Here is a 13625-nt window from a genome sequence, read left to right on the forward strand (position 1 = left end):
GGTCAGCAGGAGGGCCCTGGCCTGTCGCAGGCAGCGCGTGACTCCTAGGAGGGCTTAGCCGCTCATTAATCACCTAAGCGGGGCTCAGCATTCTTGAAATGCCGGCTGGGGCCAGGGAGGGGCCTGGGCAGGGGGCTCCCGGGGACCCTAGGGCTCTGGAGCTGGGAAGTGAGACGGCTGTTGCGACCACTGAGCACCCACTATGTGGCCAGCACTTCACAGACTGAATCTTGTTTCATACTCAAAACAGTTCTGTGAAGCGACAGCAGGACATGTCCCCATTGCACGAATGAGGAGACTGAGGCTCAGGGAGTGCATGTGACCTGCCCAAGGTCACACAGCAGGGAGCAGCTGAGCCAGGATTTGTTCCTGGGCCTGTCTGAGCTCAACAGGAGAGGGCAGACCCCAGACTTAGGCTCCAGTGGCCTGTGGGAGGGGCCCTCCTGCCTCAGTGGCGCTGGCCAGCCCAGGTCAGCAGTGTGGGTAAGGCTGTCCTCCATTATCGGCGTTGACGCATCTCCCACGTCAGCCCCCTTATCACCCTGCCCTCTGGCTCCCCTTGCAAGGTGACCCAGGGAGGCGAAAGGCCGGAACCTCCCCTGTCCTTCCTCTTGATGCCCAAGAGCGCTGGCTGCCTTTCCTCCAGGGGCTCCTCCCCTTGATGGGGCCGGGGCCAGCGCCAAGGGCCCAGGAGAGGGCGGCCGGCGGAGGAGTGGAGCTCTGGCAGCCATCATTCCCTGCTGGGTGGCTGGGGCAAGCCTTTCTCTCTCTAGGCCTCTGCCTCCTCTGGAAAAAGGGGCTAAGTACCCCAGCCTGTGCCCCAGAGGGTGATGGGCATATCCAGTGAGGGTGTGGGGGGCTCTCGTGATTCTGATCCCCACTCCTCCTGCAGCCAGGGCCTGGGTGCAGGAGGCTCCCGGAGCCCTGTGGGCCCCCAGGATATATGGTCCCACTCAGCCAGGCCTTGTGCTCTCGCATGCCTGGAGCTGGGCCCTCTTGAACTGACCCCTGGAGGACAGGGCAGGACAGTGCATGTTGGGTCCAAGCCACCCTATCAAGGGCAGTGGACCACCCATGGGGCTCTCGACTTAGTAAGCACCTCATTTGTGCCTCACAGTACCCCAGAAGACAGATGGAGAGTGACCCCATCTGTCACAAGGAAAGACTTGCTCCCTGTCACGCAGCTAGAAAGGGTCATGGAGGGGCAGGATCGGCCTCTCTGTACCCAGACCCATGCTCTGGGCCCCTTCCCTCCTCCAAGACTGAAAGTAGCCTTGTGGCAGGGTGGGGCATTATCAGTGCTTCCTGGAAAGGAAGCCCACCCCACATGGATACCCGATGGGAAGAAGCGGGGGCATCTGTTTTGGAGGGCCAGCCTGGGCAGGGATGGAGGGCTGGGCCCTGTCACCCAGGGTCTGCAGGGAACTGGGCCCCTTCCCTAGCCCACCTCTCTGCCCCTCAGGCCACGACATCAACGGTGCCCTGGAGCCCTCCAACATAGACACCAGCATCCTGGAGGAATACATCAGCAAGGAGGATGCCTCTGACCTGTGAGTGGCCCTCCCCAGGCCTGCACCCGCCCAGCCCCCGGCCCTTCCCCTCTCTTCTGTTACCTGGGAGGTCTGAGGGCCGGACCTGGGGTCTTCCATAGTCCCATTTCTGAAAGCCACTCCTCATCCCTTCCCAGCCACTGACTCCGAAATCCCAACAGTTCCCTGCAGGGAGGGGGTGGCTGCTTCCCTGCTGGGTCCGGGGTCCTGGCTGGAGCTGAGCAGCCCCCCTTCCCTGCAGCTGCTTCCCTGACATCTCTGCTCCAGCCAGCTCTGCCTCCTACTCCCACGGGCAGCCCACGATGCCCGGATCCAGCGGGGTCCACCACCTGAGCCCCCATGGGGGTGGACCCTCCCCGGGGCGCCATGGTCCCCTCCCACCCCCGAGCTATGGCACCCCCCTGAACTGCAACAACAACAACGGCATGGGTGCCGCCCCCAAGCCCTACCCAGGGGGCGCCGGGCCCCCCATCAAGGCGGAGACCAAGGCTCCCTATGCCCCAGGGTGAGTGAGGGCAGGGAGTGGGAGGATGTGGAGGCCTGGGCAGGCAGGGATCGGGGTGCTGGATGCTGGCCTGGCATGGGATGGGCTGGGTGACCGGCTGTGCATGGGCAGGTGAGGGTGGGGAGGACAGGGCCAAGCCGAGGGGCGATTCCTGGGCTTTGTTCTAAGGCAGTGGGCAGCCGCGAAGCTTCTAAGCCGGGAAGTGATGAGGGCTGACGTAAGTGCTAGAAAAATCTCAGGGCTGTGTGGAGAGTGGACGGGAGGGGGCAGGACTGGAGGGGGCAGGACTGGAGGCCATGACTGTTTACCTTCATGGGAACACCTGGAACCCGGGCACACATGCCAGGCCCCTAAATGCCCTTCACTGCGCCGGCCCCCATGAATTCACGCATCCGGTTGACATGTCCTGTGGCCATGAGAGTTGGCCGATGGCTCAGATGTGGCACCTCAGTTCCCCCCTTCCCAAGCAAGCCTCCTGGAGCCTGAACTCCTCGTCCCAGGCCCTTCCCCCCATCTCTGAGGAGTCCATACCAGGGGCCTGACCCAGGGCTGAACCTTGGGCCTGGCTTTGACCAAAGGTTCCAGGCAGCCACCCACCCAGCCAGACCCAAGACAGCCCCCTGGGACACATGCTCACAGGGGAGGCAGGGAGCATGGGTCTGCAGGGGAGCACAGGGCAAGGGTAGGGCCCCTGTCTCCGGGTGGAAGAGAATTAAAGCACTGGGTCCATGAATGCTGTGTTCAGACAGCCTGGCTTCAACTTCAGCCTCCACATGTGTCAGCTTTCTGCCTCAGTAACCCACGGTCTGTTTTTTTTTTTCTTCACATTCTTAAGTTGATTTTGTTATTATTATTATTATTATTATTATTATTATTATTATTGTTTGAGACAGAGTCTTGCTCTGTCACCCAGCCTGGAGTGGAGTGGCACCATCTTGGCTCACTGCAGCCTCCGCTTCCCGGGTTCAAGTGATTCTCCTGCCTCAGCCTCCTGAGTAGCTGGGACTACAGGCGTGCGCCACCTCACCCGGTTAATTTTTTGTGTTTTTAGTAGAGACGGGGTTTCATCATGCTGGCCAGGCTGGTCTCAAACTCCTGACCTCAGTTGATCCACCCGCTTTGGCTTCCCAAAGTTCTGGGATTACAGGCATGAGCCACCGTGCCAGGCCAACCCAGTTTCTGCTATAAAGTGAGCCCCCAAATGCTTACCCTTCAAGATTATCTTGGGAAGCAAGTGAGGGCACAGAGGAAGCCCTGGGTACACGGTGGCCACTGACATGGCTGGCCATGCTTCCTGAGCTCCCTGGCTTCTGGGGAGAAGGTAGTGGAGGCCAGGCCTGGGGTCCCAGGGGTGAACCTTTGCTGCAGAAGGCAAACTGTTTGCTCGAGGCCATGAGGCTTTTCCTAAGCTACAGGCCCTTGTGGGGAGCGGGAGGAGAAGTAACATTTAGTAAGCGCCTGCTGGTGCCAGCTGCTCTATCACATGCCTGTGGCTGTGTGAGCTCATCAGCCTTCCCCAGCATCCAGCTCCTGGGAGACCCCACAAGGAACCCTGGCCACTGCTCCCATCAGGATCCTAATGGCACACTGAAGCCCAGAGAGGGAAAGAGGCTTGTCCAGAGCCACACAGGGACTCTGTGGCCAGGGCCACTCTAGGGAGGGACCCAGGGCCAGGCCTGAGTCTAGGTGATAAACAAGACAGACATGAGGCTGGGCGTGGTGGCACACACCTGTAATCCCAGCACTTTGGGAGGCCGAGGTAGGCAGATCGCTTGACCCCAGGAGTTCAAGATAAGCCTGCAACATGATGCAACCCAATCTCTACAAAAAAATACAAAAATTAGCTGGGTGTGGTGGCGTGCGCATGTAATCTTAGCTACTTGGGGGGCTGAGGTGAGCGAATAGCTTGGGGCAGGGAGGTTGAGGTTACAGTGAGCTGTGATCATGCCACTGCTGGGGACAAAGAGAGACCCTGTCTCAAAAAAAAAAAAAAAATCTAGCGATCTGCCCACCTTGGCCTCCCAAAGTGCTGGGATTACAGGCATAATCCCAGGATTTTGGGAGGCCAAGGTGGGCAGATCACTTGAGGCCAGGAGTTCGAGACCAGCCTGAGCAACATGGCGAAAGCCCTTCTGTACTAAAAATACAAAACTTAGCTGGGCGTGGTGGTGCATGCCTATAATCCTAGCTACTTGGGAGGCTAAGGCACAAGAATCGCTTGAAGCTGGGCGGTGAAGGTTGCAGTGAGCAGAGATTGCGCCACTGCACTCCAGCCTAGGCGACAGAGCAAGACTCTGTTTCCAAAAAAAAGACAAGACAGACATGGCTCTGCAGTGGCTCCTGAAGCCTAACTGGGGAGAGGTATTCACCAATACAGCCCCCCAAAGAGGACTAATCAGATGCCACAGAAATTTAAGAGGAAAGAACACAAGGTCCTGTGGACCTGGGGCATCGGGCTGCAGGGACTGGAGGGTGTGAAAGACCCTGACACATTACAGAAGCCAAGGCCATTGTCAGGGAAGGGCAGGAAGGCACTGGGCAGACCAAGGGGCCTGAGGCTGTGGCGAGGAGTAGGTTTGAGTCCCCATCCACGTTTTTGTATTATTCACACAAAACCTGCAGGGTCCAAGTTCTTGAACCATATAGGTCTTTACCCAAGGCCCCGAAGGCGGGTGGGCGGCTGGTACAGGGGTGCAGGGGGCTTTGAAACCAGCCCTGGGGCTGTGTCCATGACAGGGCCATGGCTTCTCTGGCAGTTCCCTGGGCATGGGAATGGGGAGTTGCTCCAGATGTGGGGACCAGGTATGGCCAGAGCTGGATCCCACATGGCCTCAGCCTCCCACTTGCTGGGCGAGCACAGAGTTCATGCAGGACGTGTTGACTTCTTGGGTTGAGTTTGTTCTTTTTCCTGAACACTGATAAAGTGAAACCTGCAAGAAAAAAATAAACCCAGGCCCGGTGGTGCTGGCTCCCTTCCCAGTCCACACCTGCCTCTGGTGGGGCAGCCTCTGTGACCCGCTGAACACCCTAGGCCCAGCCCCCTAGAGCCCTGCATTTCCAGGAAGCTGTGGGGCTTCAGTGGGTGCAGGAAGGGAGAAGAAGGCCTTGGACTGGGGCAGGAACCTTTGAGCCCCTGTGCCATCATCAGGGACACTAGTAACTGTCCCCCAAGTGCCCAGTTGGTCTGAGGGCATCCTGAGTGGCCCCCTCAGCCCCAGGCCCTGTCAGGTGCCCCAACAAGGGTGGTGCAGAGAAATGCCCCTAAGGGTGTATGTGACCCCAGCTTCTGGGGGGGCTCTGGGACCCTGCCACTCAGAGGAGCTGCCCAGCTGGAAGGCAGGGGCTCAGCTGCTCACCCACCGGCCCCTCCCCCTGGCTCTCACAGCACACTGCCGGACTCTCCCCCAGACTCAGGCTCCGAGGCCTACTCCCCCCAGCAGGTGAATGGTGAGTCCAGCGGGCACCACCCTCCCCGCTCTGGGGTTTGGGCAAGTGGTTGGGGCGGCCTTATCGGGGAAGTAGGGGAGGAGGGAGTGGGCCAGCTGCTGCCCAACGGGCTGAGATTATCGCTGGTCAAATACTCCCCGGCGCTTGGCTATTGTTTCCCCACGGGCGGGTGGGGAGCCTGGCCCTGCCTCTGAGCAAGTATCCCCGCCGTGATGCCACCCGCCTGCCCGCCTGCGCCATCATGGACGCGCCCTTCGGCGGTAAGTGGGTGGCTGGGGAAGGCCGTGGGTGCAGCCTGAGCACAGGCTTCCCAGGCCGGGCCCACCTCAGCTGAGAGGGTGCTCAGGGGTGCCCCGGCCCCCAGGTGGCCAAGAGCAGAACCACCACGGGCAGCAGGCTCCCCGCAGCCCAGAGTGGGGTCAAGAGTTCTGTTTATCTTACCAAAAACATCCCTGGAATGCCTCCTGGGGAACAAAGGGAGCTGGGGCCTCCCTGCTCAGACTGGGGGGCTGGCCCCTGGGAACCCAGTAGAGGGGCTGCCTGCCAGAGGGAGGAGCACCTAGCAGGCCTGGCCTGGGGGTCTCCAGAGACTCCTTCCTGAGGCCCAGAGGAGGAGCAGGCCTCAGAGGAGAGGGGAACAATGTTGGGGGGCGGGGGCTTGAGATTTGGCTTGGATCCCCTGGCCCAGCCTGGGGGCAGGAGGTGGCTAGGATGGGGTGAAGGGCTGTCCTCCCTTTGGCAGGGTCATGCCCCTGCTGAGGCCTCTAGTGGGTGGCTGATCAACCACCCTCCTACCTGGGGTAGATCGGGGCAGCCCCTAGGCTTGGCCCAGGATGGGGTGGAAGCAGAAGACTGTTAGGGAGGATGGTGCCCAGGAGCCTGAGCGACGTTGGTCTCAGATGCCTGCTTCCCCATCTCTCCTGCAGAACCCCATCTCCTGCGTACAATAACCCCTGAGACGCTGTGCCATGTGGGAGTGCCCTCCCGCCTGGAGCATCCGCCCCCACCTCCAGCCCACTTGCCAGGCCCCCCACCGCCTCCACCACCCCCACCGCACTACCCTGTCCTGCAGCGGGACCTGTACATGAAGGCTGAGCCCCCAATCCCTCCCTACGCTGCCATGGGGCAGGGGCTGGTGCCCACTGAGCTCCACCACGCCCAACAGTCCCAGATGCTGCACCAGCTCCTGCAGCAGCATGGAACTGAGTAAGACGTGGGCGGCCAGCTCCCTGGCGTGGGAAGGTGGGGTGCAGGGACCAGGGTGGGCGGCAGGCAAGCCAGAGAGGGAGGTAGGGATGGGGATGCACCCAGGAAGAGCAGAAGGCTCTGCAGGGCAGATCGGGGTCAAAGGATTTACACACGTTTGCCCAGCAATGCCTTGGGGGGTTTACAGCCATGGCTAATTGCTCACAACTACCTTATCTAGTGGGCACAGGCAGGTAAACTGAGGTTCTGATGGGGAAAATGTTCCACCCAGACCATGAGCCAGGGGCAGAGCTAAGACAAGACCCAGCCAGGGCTGTGCTGTTACCCAGACCCCAGTGGCTTTCCAGCTGTCTCCTGGAACCCTCAGGTTTCTGAGGAGTCTTATTCCTAGACCCAAGCCCCCCACTCTGATTACCGGCTGTCTTTTCATCTGCTTTATCGTGTGGAGAGTCCATGAAAGGCTTAGTTCAAAGGAAGGTCCTGCAGTCATAACATTCTGTAAGCCAGAAGGGAAGGGGTGCTGCGGAGTCCCCCCGAAACTCCCCACCCCAGGAAGCTCCTTTCCCTGGCTTTTGTGGCCCACGCCCTCTGCAGCTTGGTTCTGATCATGGGGCCTGCTCTCCATAGCACCCCTACTATAAAGTATGACCTTGAGTGTGACAACGCAGGCAGGGACAAACTCATTCATTCCTCAAGCGACTGCTGTGATTCCATGAGCCAGCCTTGTTGCTGGGCGTGATGGAGACACCAAATCAGGTGTGGCTCCTGTCCACAGTCTGGGGGAAGGGAAGAGTGATGGAAGCAGAAAATGTCAGCATGGATAGATGGGGAGTAGGAGGAGGCAAAGCCTGAGGGCTTCCTGCAGGAGGTGTCTTCTGGGTGGGGCGTATCCTAGCCCAAATAGGTTAAAGAGGGGAGAGAGGTGGATACTACCCAGAGGGAGGGGCTCAGGGAGAGCCAGCCCCCATGGGACACTCTTCTGTTTCCCTAGGCTCCCCACACACCCCTCCAAGAAGAGAAAGCACTCCGAATCCCCCCCCAGCACCCTCAATGCCCAGATGCTGAATGGAATGATCAAACAGGAGCCCGGGACGGTGACAGCCCTGCCTCTGCATCCCACTCGAGCCCCATCCCCACCCTGGCCTCCCCAGGGTCCACTCTCCCCAGGCCCTGGTTCCTTGCCTCTCAGCATTGCCCGTGTCCAGACACCGCCTTGGCACCCACCAGGTGCCCCCTCCCCAGGTACGTGGCTGGCCAACCCTTCAAGGTGGGGTATGGGGCCCGGGGCGCAGGGCCCACATGGTGTTCCCTCCCTCCAGGCCTCCTTCAGGACAATGATAGCCTCAGTGGCTCCTACCTGGACCCCAACTACCAGTCCATCAAGTGGCAGCCCCATCAGCAGAACAAGTGGGCAACACTGTACGACGCCAACTACAAGGAGCTGTGAGTCCCCAGTGCCTTTCCCCACTCCTCCAGGCCACCCCATCTTGGGACACCCCAGCCCAGGACTCCATCAAGGTCCCAGAGCAGGGTCTGGGAGCACCCATTCCCAGAAGAGCAAACAGGCTCAGGGAAGAGCCAGGACTGGCACTCAGGGCTCCTGAGTCCTAAGCCTGCCCAAGGCCTCCCTGAGAAGGTGATGACTGCCAGGGAGGGACAGCTGGGAACCAAGTCAGGGAGAAGTGGGTGGATGGGTGTTTTTTCCTGGCTCCTCCTTCCCTGCCTCCTCCCCCTGCATTCCAGGAAGGTAGCCGGAAGGTGAGCCCAAGCTGGGCCCTCCCGGCAGCCCCCTCCCTGGAGAGAGGGAGGAGGGGCTGGGGAGCATCCGGTCAGAGGCTACGTGAGCATTCCTAGTGCCCCCTCCACACCCAGATGGCTCCATCTTCCCAGGTCCCAGGCTGGGAGCCCTGTGGGGACCATTCCCCTGGCTCCCCCAAGAAGGCCAGTGAACAGGTGACAGGGTAACTGGGCATTGCCAGGCCTGGGCCGGTGGCTGAGACCAGCTGCCTGGAGTTGGATGCTCTAGGCCTTGAGGGAATTCTTAGCCAGCAGCCCCAGTGCTGGGGGCTTCTGGCTGCTGTGGAGGCTGAAGGGTCCCATGAGGTCCTGCCAGGTGGGGGTGTAGTCGTATAGTGGTCCAGCCTCTCTGGCATGGGGACGAAGCCCCCTACCCTTACCCCCATACTCTTTGGGCCACCCTTGCCACCCCAGGTCCCAAGGCCAGGAAGCTTGGCAGCTGCAGCCCCGGAAGCAGCCCAAAAGCTTCCTGAGTACTTTGCTAGCTCAGGCAGGTGGGTGGGGCTCCAGGAGGGAAGAGTGGAGAGCCCAAGCCTTTGGCAATACTGGCCTGGCCCACAGGCCTCTTTCCACAAGTTTGGAAGCGTTCTCCCTGCCCAGCTTCCTCCAGGCTGGCACCAGGCACTCCTGTGACCACTCTTGTGCCTGGGGACCTGAGTGAGGGCCACAGGCCAACAGTTGCTCTTTTCACTGTCAACTAGAGGTGTCCCAAAGGGGCCAAACATGGGACACTAAACCCAGCAAACAGATGGGCACACCAAGGCTGAGGTTGAGGAAGCATCCAGGAGTGTCCCCTTCTCTCCCCAGGATGGAGGGAGTGGGAATGGGGGGTTTGAGCAAGCTGGTGGCAGGGGCGGGGCCTGCAGCAGAGCAGGCGCCTGGTTCCACCGTTTCCAGGGCAACCAGCTGTCAGGCTCTGTGAGGCTCTGCAGACGCAGCCCCTCTCGCCCCCTCTTGGGTGAGCAAGGGGGCTTCAGGCAGCCTTCTGGGAAGGAGCAAAGTGTGCGGAGGGGAGTCAAGCACCCTCCCCTCCCACTCAGGAGTTCCCTCCTGTCTGATGAGCCTCAGGGTCTTGTCCTGCGGCCCCCGTCACCAGGACAGGGTGGTGGCCTGAGGCGTGAGGTAGAGGAGAGAATGCTGAGGAGGAGGTTGCAGTCCTGTCGTGGAACCCTCCCGGCACTCACTCTCCATTTCTCAGGAGTTGGGGCAGCTGCATTGGTGGTTTGAGGATGCAGGGGTGTGGGGTGGGAAACGGCTTTGGAACCCCGAAGATGGGAGGAACTGGTGTTCCAGGCCTGGCTCTGGGGCCTCAGGGGAGTGCCCTCACCTGCCCCCCAGGCCCATGCTCACCTACCGCGTGGACGCCGACAAGGGCTTCAACTTCTCGGTGGGGGACGACGCCTTCGTGTGCCAGAAGAAGAACCACTTCCAGGTGACAGTGTACATTGGCATGCTGGGCGAGCCCAAGTACGTCAAGACGCCTGAGGGCCTCAAGCCCCTCGACTGCTTCTACCTGAAGCTACATGGAGTGAAGGCAAGCTGGGGTCTTGGCAAGGAAAGGGAGCAGGAGGGCCCCTGGAGGGCACTGAAAGACCCCAGAAAAAGCAAGCAATGGCCAGCCGCTGTGGCTCACGCCTGTAATCCCAGCACCTTGGGAGGTCCAGGTGGGCAGATCACTTGAGGTCAGGAGTTTGAGACCAGCCTCCTGCCGTTCCACCAGACAACATGGTGAAACCCCGTCTCTACTAAAAATACAAAAATTAGCCAGGCGTGGTGGCACCCGCTTGTAATCCCAGATACTTCGGAGGCTGAGGCAGGAAAATTGCTTACACTCGGGAGGCAGAGGTTGTAGGGGCCCGAGGTCACGCCACTGCACTCCAGCCTGGCAACAGATCAAGACTCCATCCATCTCAAAAAAAAAAAAAAAAAAGGCAAGCATGTGTGCGTGTGTAAACTAGATCTGGCTCTGCCACCACCCACATTTCTCCCTGTGCCTGACCCTTAAACGTTGGGCTCCTCAGCCTGCCTCCCTCTTGCCCCGTTTCCTGCTCCAGCTTGTGATTCCCAAGTCTGCAATCCCAGTCAAGACCCATCTCTCGGCCAGGCGCAGTGGCTCACACTTGCAATCCCAGGCACTTTGGGAGGCCCAGGTGGGCAGATCACCTGAGGTCAGGAGTTCGAAACCGGCCTGGCCAACATGGTGAAACCGCATCTCTACTAAGAATACAAAAATTAGCCGGGTGTGATAAGGCACGCCTGTAATACCAGCTACTTGAGAAGCTGAGGCAGGAGAATTGCTTGAACCTGGGAGGCGGAGGTTGCAGTGAGCTGAGACTGCATCATTGCACTCCAGCCTGGGTGACAGAGGGAGGTAGACTCCATCTCAAAAATAAAACATAAAAAAAAGACCAATCTCCTGACCCCTCTACAGGCGCCTCAGCTCCAAATCCTAAACTAAACTCCCTGCACCCTTGCCTCCCACCCTGGGCTCTCCTCTCAGGGAATGGGGCGCAGGGCCTTGGTCACCACAGTCATAAATCTGAGTCAGGGCCCTCTTTGCCTCCATCATCATGCATCTGGCCCTGCTCTTGAAGATCCGTCTACCTGGTCCCCTTCTTGCCTCTTTCCTGTCCATCCCTTGGTCTGGGTCACCTCCCTTCCTTGCTGGAATGTCCACAGCAGCTAGGACCCCCAACTCCTGCTCCACTTGAGACTCAAGGGGTCCATGGCACTCCCTATCCTTCTAAGGATATCCTTCCAAGGCCCCCAATGTCCTGCCAGCAAAGAGCCAGCTTCCTAGCTGCACCACGGTGGCCTTGGGGGCCCTGCCCTCTGCTCCAGCTCTGCCACTTGTGGTACCCCAAACCTCTCCTGCCCAGCGCAGCCCCTGCTGTCCCCCTGCGGCTCCCTTTGCCTTGGATGCCTTTCCCAATATCCATCCCTCCTCTCCAGGCAGACTCCACGCTGTCCCCTCCCTAGGAGTCCCTCCCCTGAGGCCCACTGGGAGGCACCACAGCCCAACCCCAGTAGTGGCTGATTTTGAGTCTATGAGTTCTCTGGGGGCATGGCTGGGTCTGTTGGCTTTGGTGTCTGTCATAAGTGAGCTGGCATGGCACCTTGGAACGGCTCTGCCAGTGCACGTGGAGTGGTAGAGGGGACATGGGTATGGAGAGGTCTGGGGAGTGAGTGGGTCTGGGTGCAAGTGGTTGAGCTGGGAGGCTGCTATGAGGTGGGGGTATGGACGTGAGGGAGGGTGGGGCTGTGTGTGTGAGTGTGCATGTGTGTGTGCACACATGCAGAGGTGGGGGAATGTGTGGGTGTGGAATGGGGGCGTGGATGTTTGGGGAGTGACTGCATTCGTAGCTGTGCAGAAGTTGGGGGAGTGGTGTGATGTGAGGGGTGAGGACAGTGGGTGTAAAGTAGGGTGTGGGGGGGTGTGACTGTGCAGAAGGCATCGAACTGAGCTGCGGGAAACAGGGTTGAGGGCTGGGTGCTACCCGATTTCCTGGTGAACTCTAGCTGGGCCAGGCCTGGCTGAGAGGGGCAGGAGGGCAGGACCAGCTGGGGCGCCCCATCCCGAGGTGCCACTGGCTCCATTCCCCCCAGCTGGAGGCCCTGAACCAGTCCATTAACATCGAGCAGTCCCAGTCAGACCGGAGCAAGCGGCCCTTCAACCCGGTCACGTGAGTGTCTAGACGCTTTTGGGGCTGGGACCTCGAAGGGCCCTCCCTAGAGGTGGCTTGGGAATGGAGGGGCCAGGGAGGCACCCATTGCGTCCGCCTCCCCTATGTTGCTGGCCTGGGTGCCCCTCAGCGGCATGGCTCTTGGCATCCTCCCTCCCTGCCCCTCTGAGCACCCTGCCTGTCCTCTGCAGGGTCAGTCTGCCCCCGGAGCAGGTTACAAAGGTGACGGTGGGACGGCTGCACTTCAGTGAGACCACTGCCAACAACATGCGGAAGAAGGGCAAGCCCAACCCTGACCAGAGGTGAGCAGGTGGGGGCCCTGCCCGGAGACCCTCTGTCTCTGAGGCAGGAAGACACCACCCTGTGTGGCCTGCCAGGCACAGAGTCCTACAGGCTGAGCCATTTCACAGATGAGGGACCTGAGATTTGGAGCCCTTCACTGACTTAAGGATGGGAAGAGCAGAAGCCTGGCTTCTGGGTTGAGGAACAGCCCTGGCTTCCTGCTGTGGGCTGGGGGATATTTCTGCCCCTTGGTGGAGGCTTGGGTTCCTCCTCTGTAGGATGAGGTGAGATGAACGTGCATCTGGCTAGGGAAAGGGTGGACCCGGGGAGAGGGCAGGCCCCTAGTGCTTCTGAGACCCCTGTGTGTCCCAGGTACTTCATGCTGGTGGTGGCCCTCCAGGCCCACGCACAGAACCAGAACTACACACTGGCCGCCCAGATCTCAGAGCGAATCATCGTGCGGGTGAGGGCCACCGGGTCCCCCCAGGGTGTAGACAGCCCTCGCCCGGGCTGGGAGAAGTAGCATGCAGAGAGTCAGGAGAGGGGGTGCTCATCCTGCTAGGCACTGGCTGTGTGGCCTTGGGCAAGGCTCCTACCCTCTCAGGGCTGCAGGGTCTCCACAGTAAAGCAGGTGGGTGGACAAAGACCTGGTAGCTTCTGGGATCCCACAAGTGACAAAAAGTTGTCACAATGGGAGGGACAGTTTAAGTTGTGCTTGGTGCAGTGAGAAGACCTGGCTGGAAGGGGAGGGGCTGCTGTGGTGTTTTCCCTGCTCCCAGGGCCCTGCAGGTCCCCTGTCCCCCAGGACTGATCCAGCTCCAATTCGCGGTAGGCCTCCAACCCAGGCCAGTTCGAGAGCGACAGCGACGTGCTGTGGCAACGGGCACAGGTGCCCGACACCGTCTTCCACCACGGCCGCGTGGGCATCAATACAGACCGGCCGGACGAGGCGCTGGTTGTGCACGGGAATGTCAAGGTCATGGGCTCGCTCATGCACCCCTCGGACCTGCGCGCCAAGGAGCACGTGCAGGAGGTGAGAAGGGGCTGCGGGGGGGGGGGGCTGGGCGGGGCCAGAGGCTGGGGCGGACCGCGGGGGCGTGTCTCCTGGGGAGGGGCGTGGCCACGCGGAAAGGCGGGGCTGCCGAGGAAGGAAGG

The 13625-nt window shown here is 60.4% G+C and overlaps 1 protein-coding gene and 1 long non-coding RNA gene across 17 annotated transcripts in view; one reads left to right on the top strand and one right to left on the bottom strand.

The window, feature by feature from the left end:
- Positions 1 to 13625, top strand: part of MYRF (myelin regulatory factor) — a 36908-nt gene that overhangs the window by 12016 nt on the left and 11267 nt on the right. For all 15 annotated transcript variants that reach the window (XM_035262920.3, XM_035262922.3, XM_035262921.3 and 12 more), the window contains exons 2-12: positions 1463 to 1550; positions 1792 to 2055; positions 5441 to 5502; positions 6429 to 6708; positions 7700 to 7950; positions 8028 to 8151; positions 9844 to 10039; positions 12112 to 12188; positions 12380 to 12490; positions 12843 to 12933; positions 13303 to 13503. In XM_035262920.3, coding sequence (XP_035118811.1) covers positions 1463 to 1550; positions 1792 to 2055; positions 5441 to 5502; positions 6429 to 6708; positions 7700 to 7950; positions 8028 to 8151; positions 9844 to 10039; positions 12112 to 12188; positions 12380 to 12490; positions 12843 to 12933; positions 13303 to 13503 — 1745 coding nt within the window. The remainder of the gene's footprint in view (positions 1 to 1462; positions 1551 to 1791; positions 2056 to 5440; positions 5503 to 6428; positions 6709 to 7699; positions 7951 to 8027; positions 8152 to 9843; positions 10040 to 12111; positions 12189 to 12379; positions 12491 to 12842; positions 12934 to 13302; positions 13504 to 13625) is intronic.
- LOC118145513 (uncharacterized) lies at positions 6302 to 9330 on the bottom strand. Of its 2 annotated transcripts, none has more exons than XR_004730687.3 (3): positions 9264 to 9330; positions 7124 to 7204; positions 6302 to 6439 (listed from the first exon to the last, which is right to left on the bottom strand). It is a non-coding gene; the product is annotated as an uncharacterized LOC118145513 (long non-coding RNA). The 2 variants fall into 2 exon arrangements; XR_004730688.3 differs by lacking the exon at positions 9264 to 9330 and adding an exon at positions 7358 to 7467.

The sequence above is a fragment of the Callithrix jacchus genome, chromosome 10 (genome assembly GCF_049354715.1).
Source record: "Callithrix jacchus isolate 240 chromosome 10, calJac240_pri, whole genome shotgun sequence".
In the NCBI taxonomy this organism is placed as follows: Eukaryota; Metazoa; Chordata; class Mammalia; order Primates; family Cebidae; genus Callithrix; species Callithrix jacchus.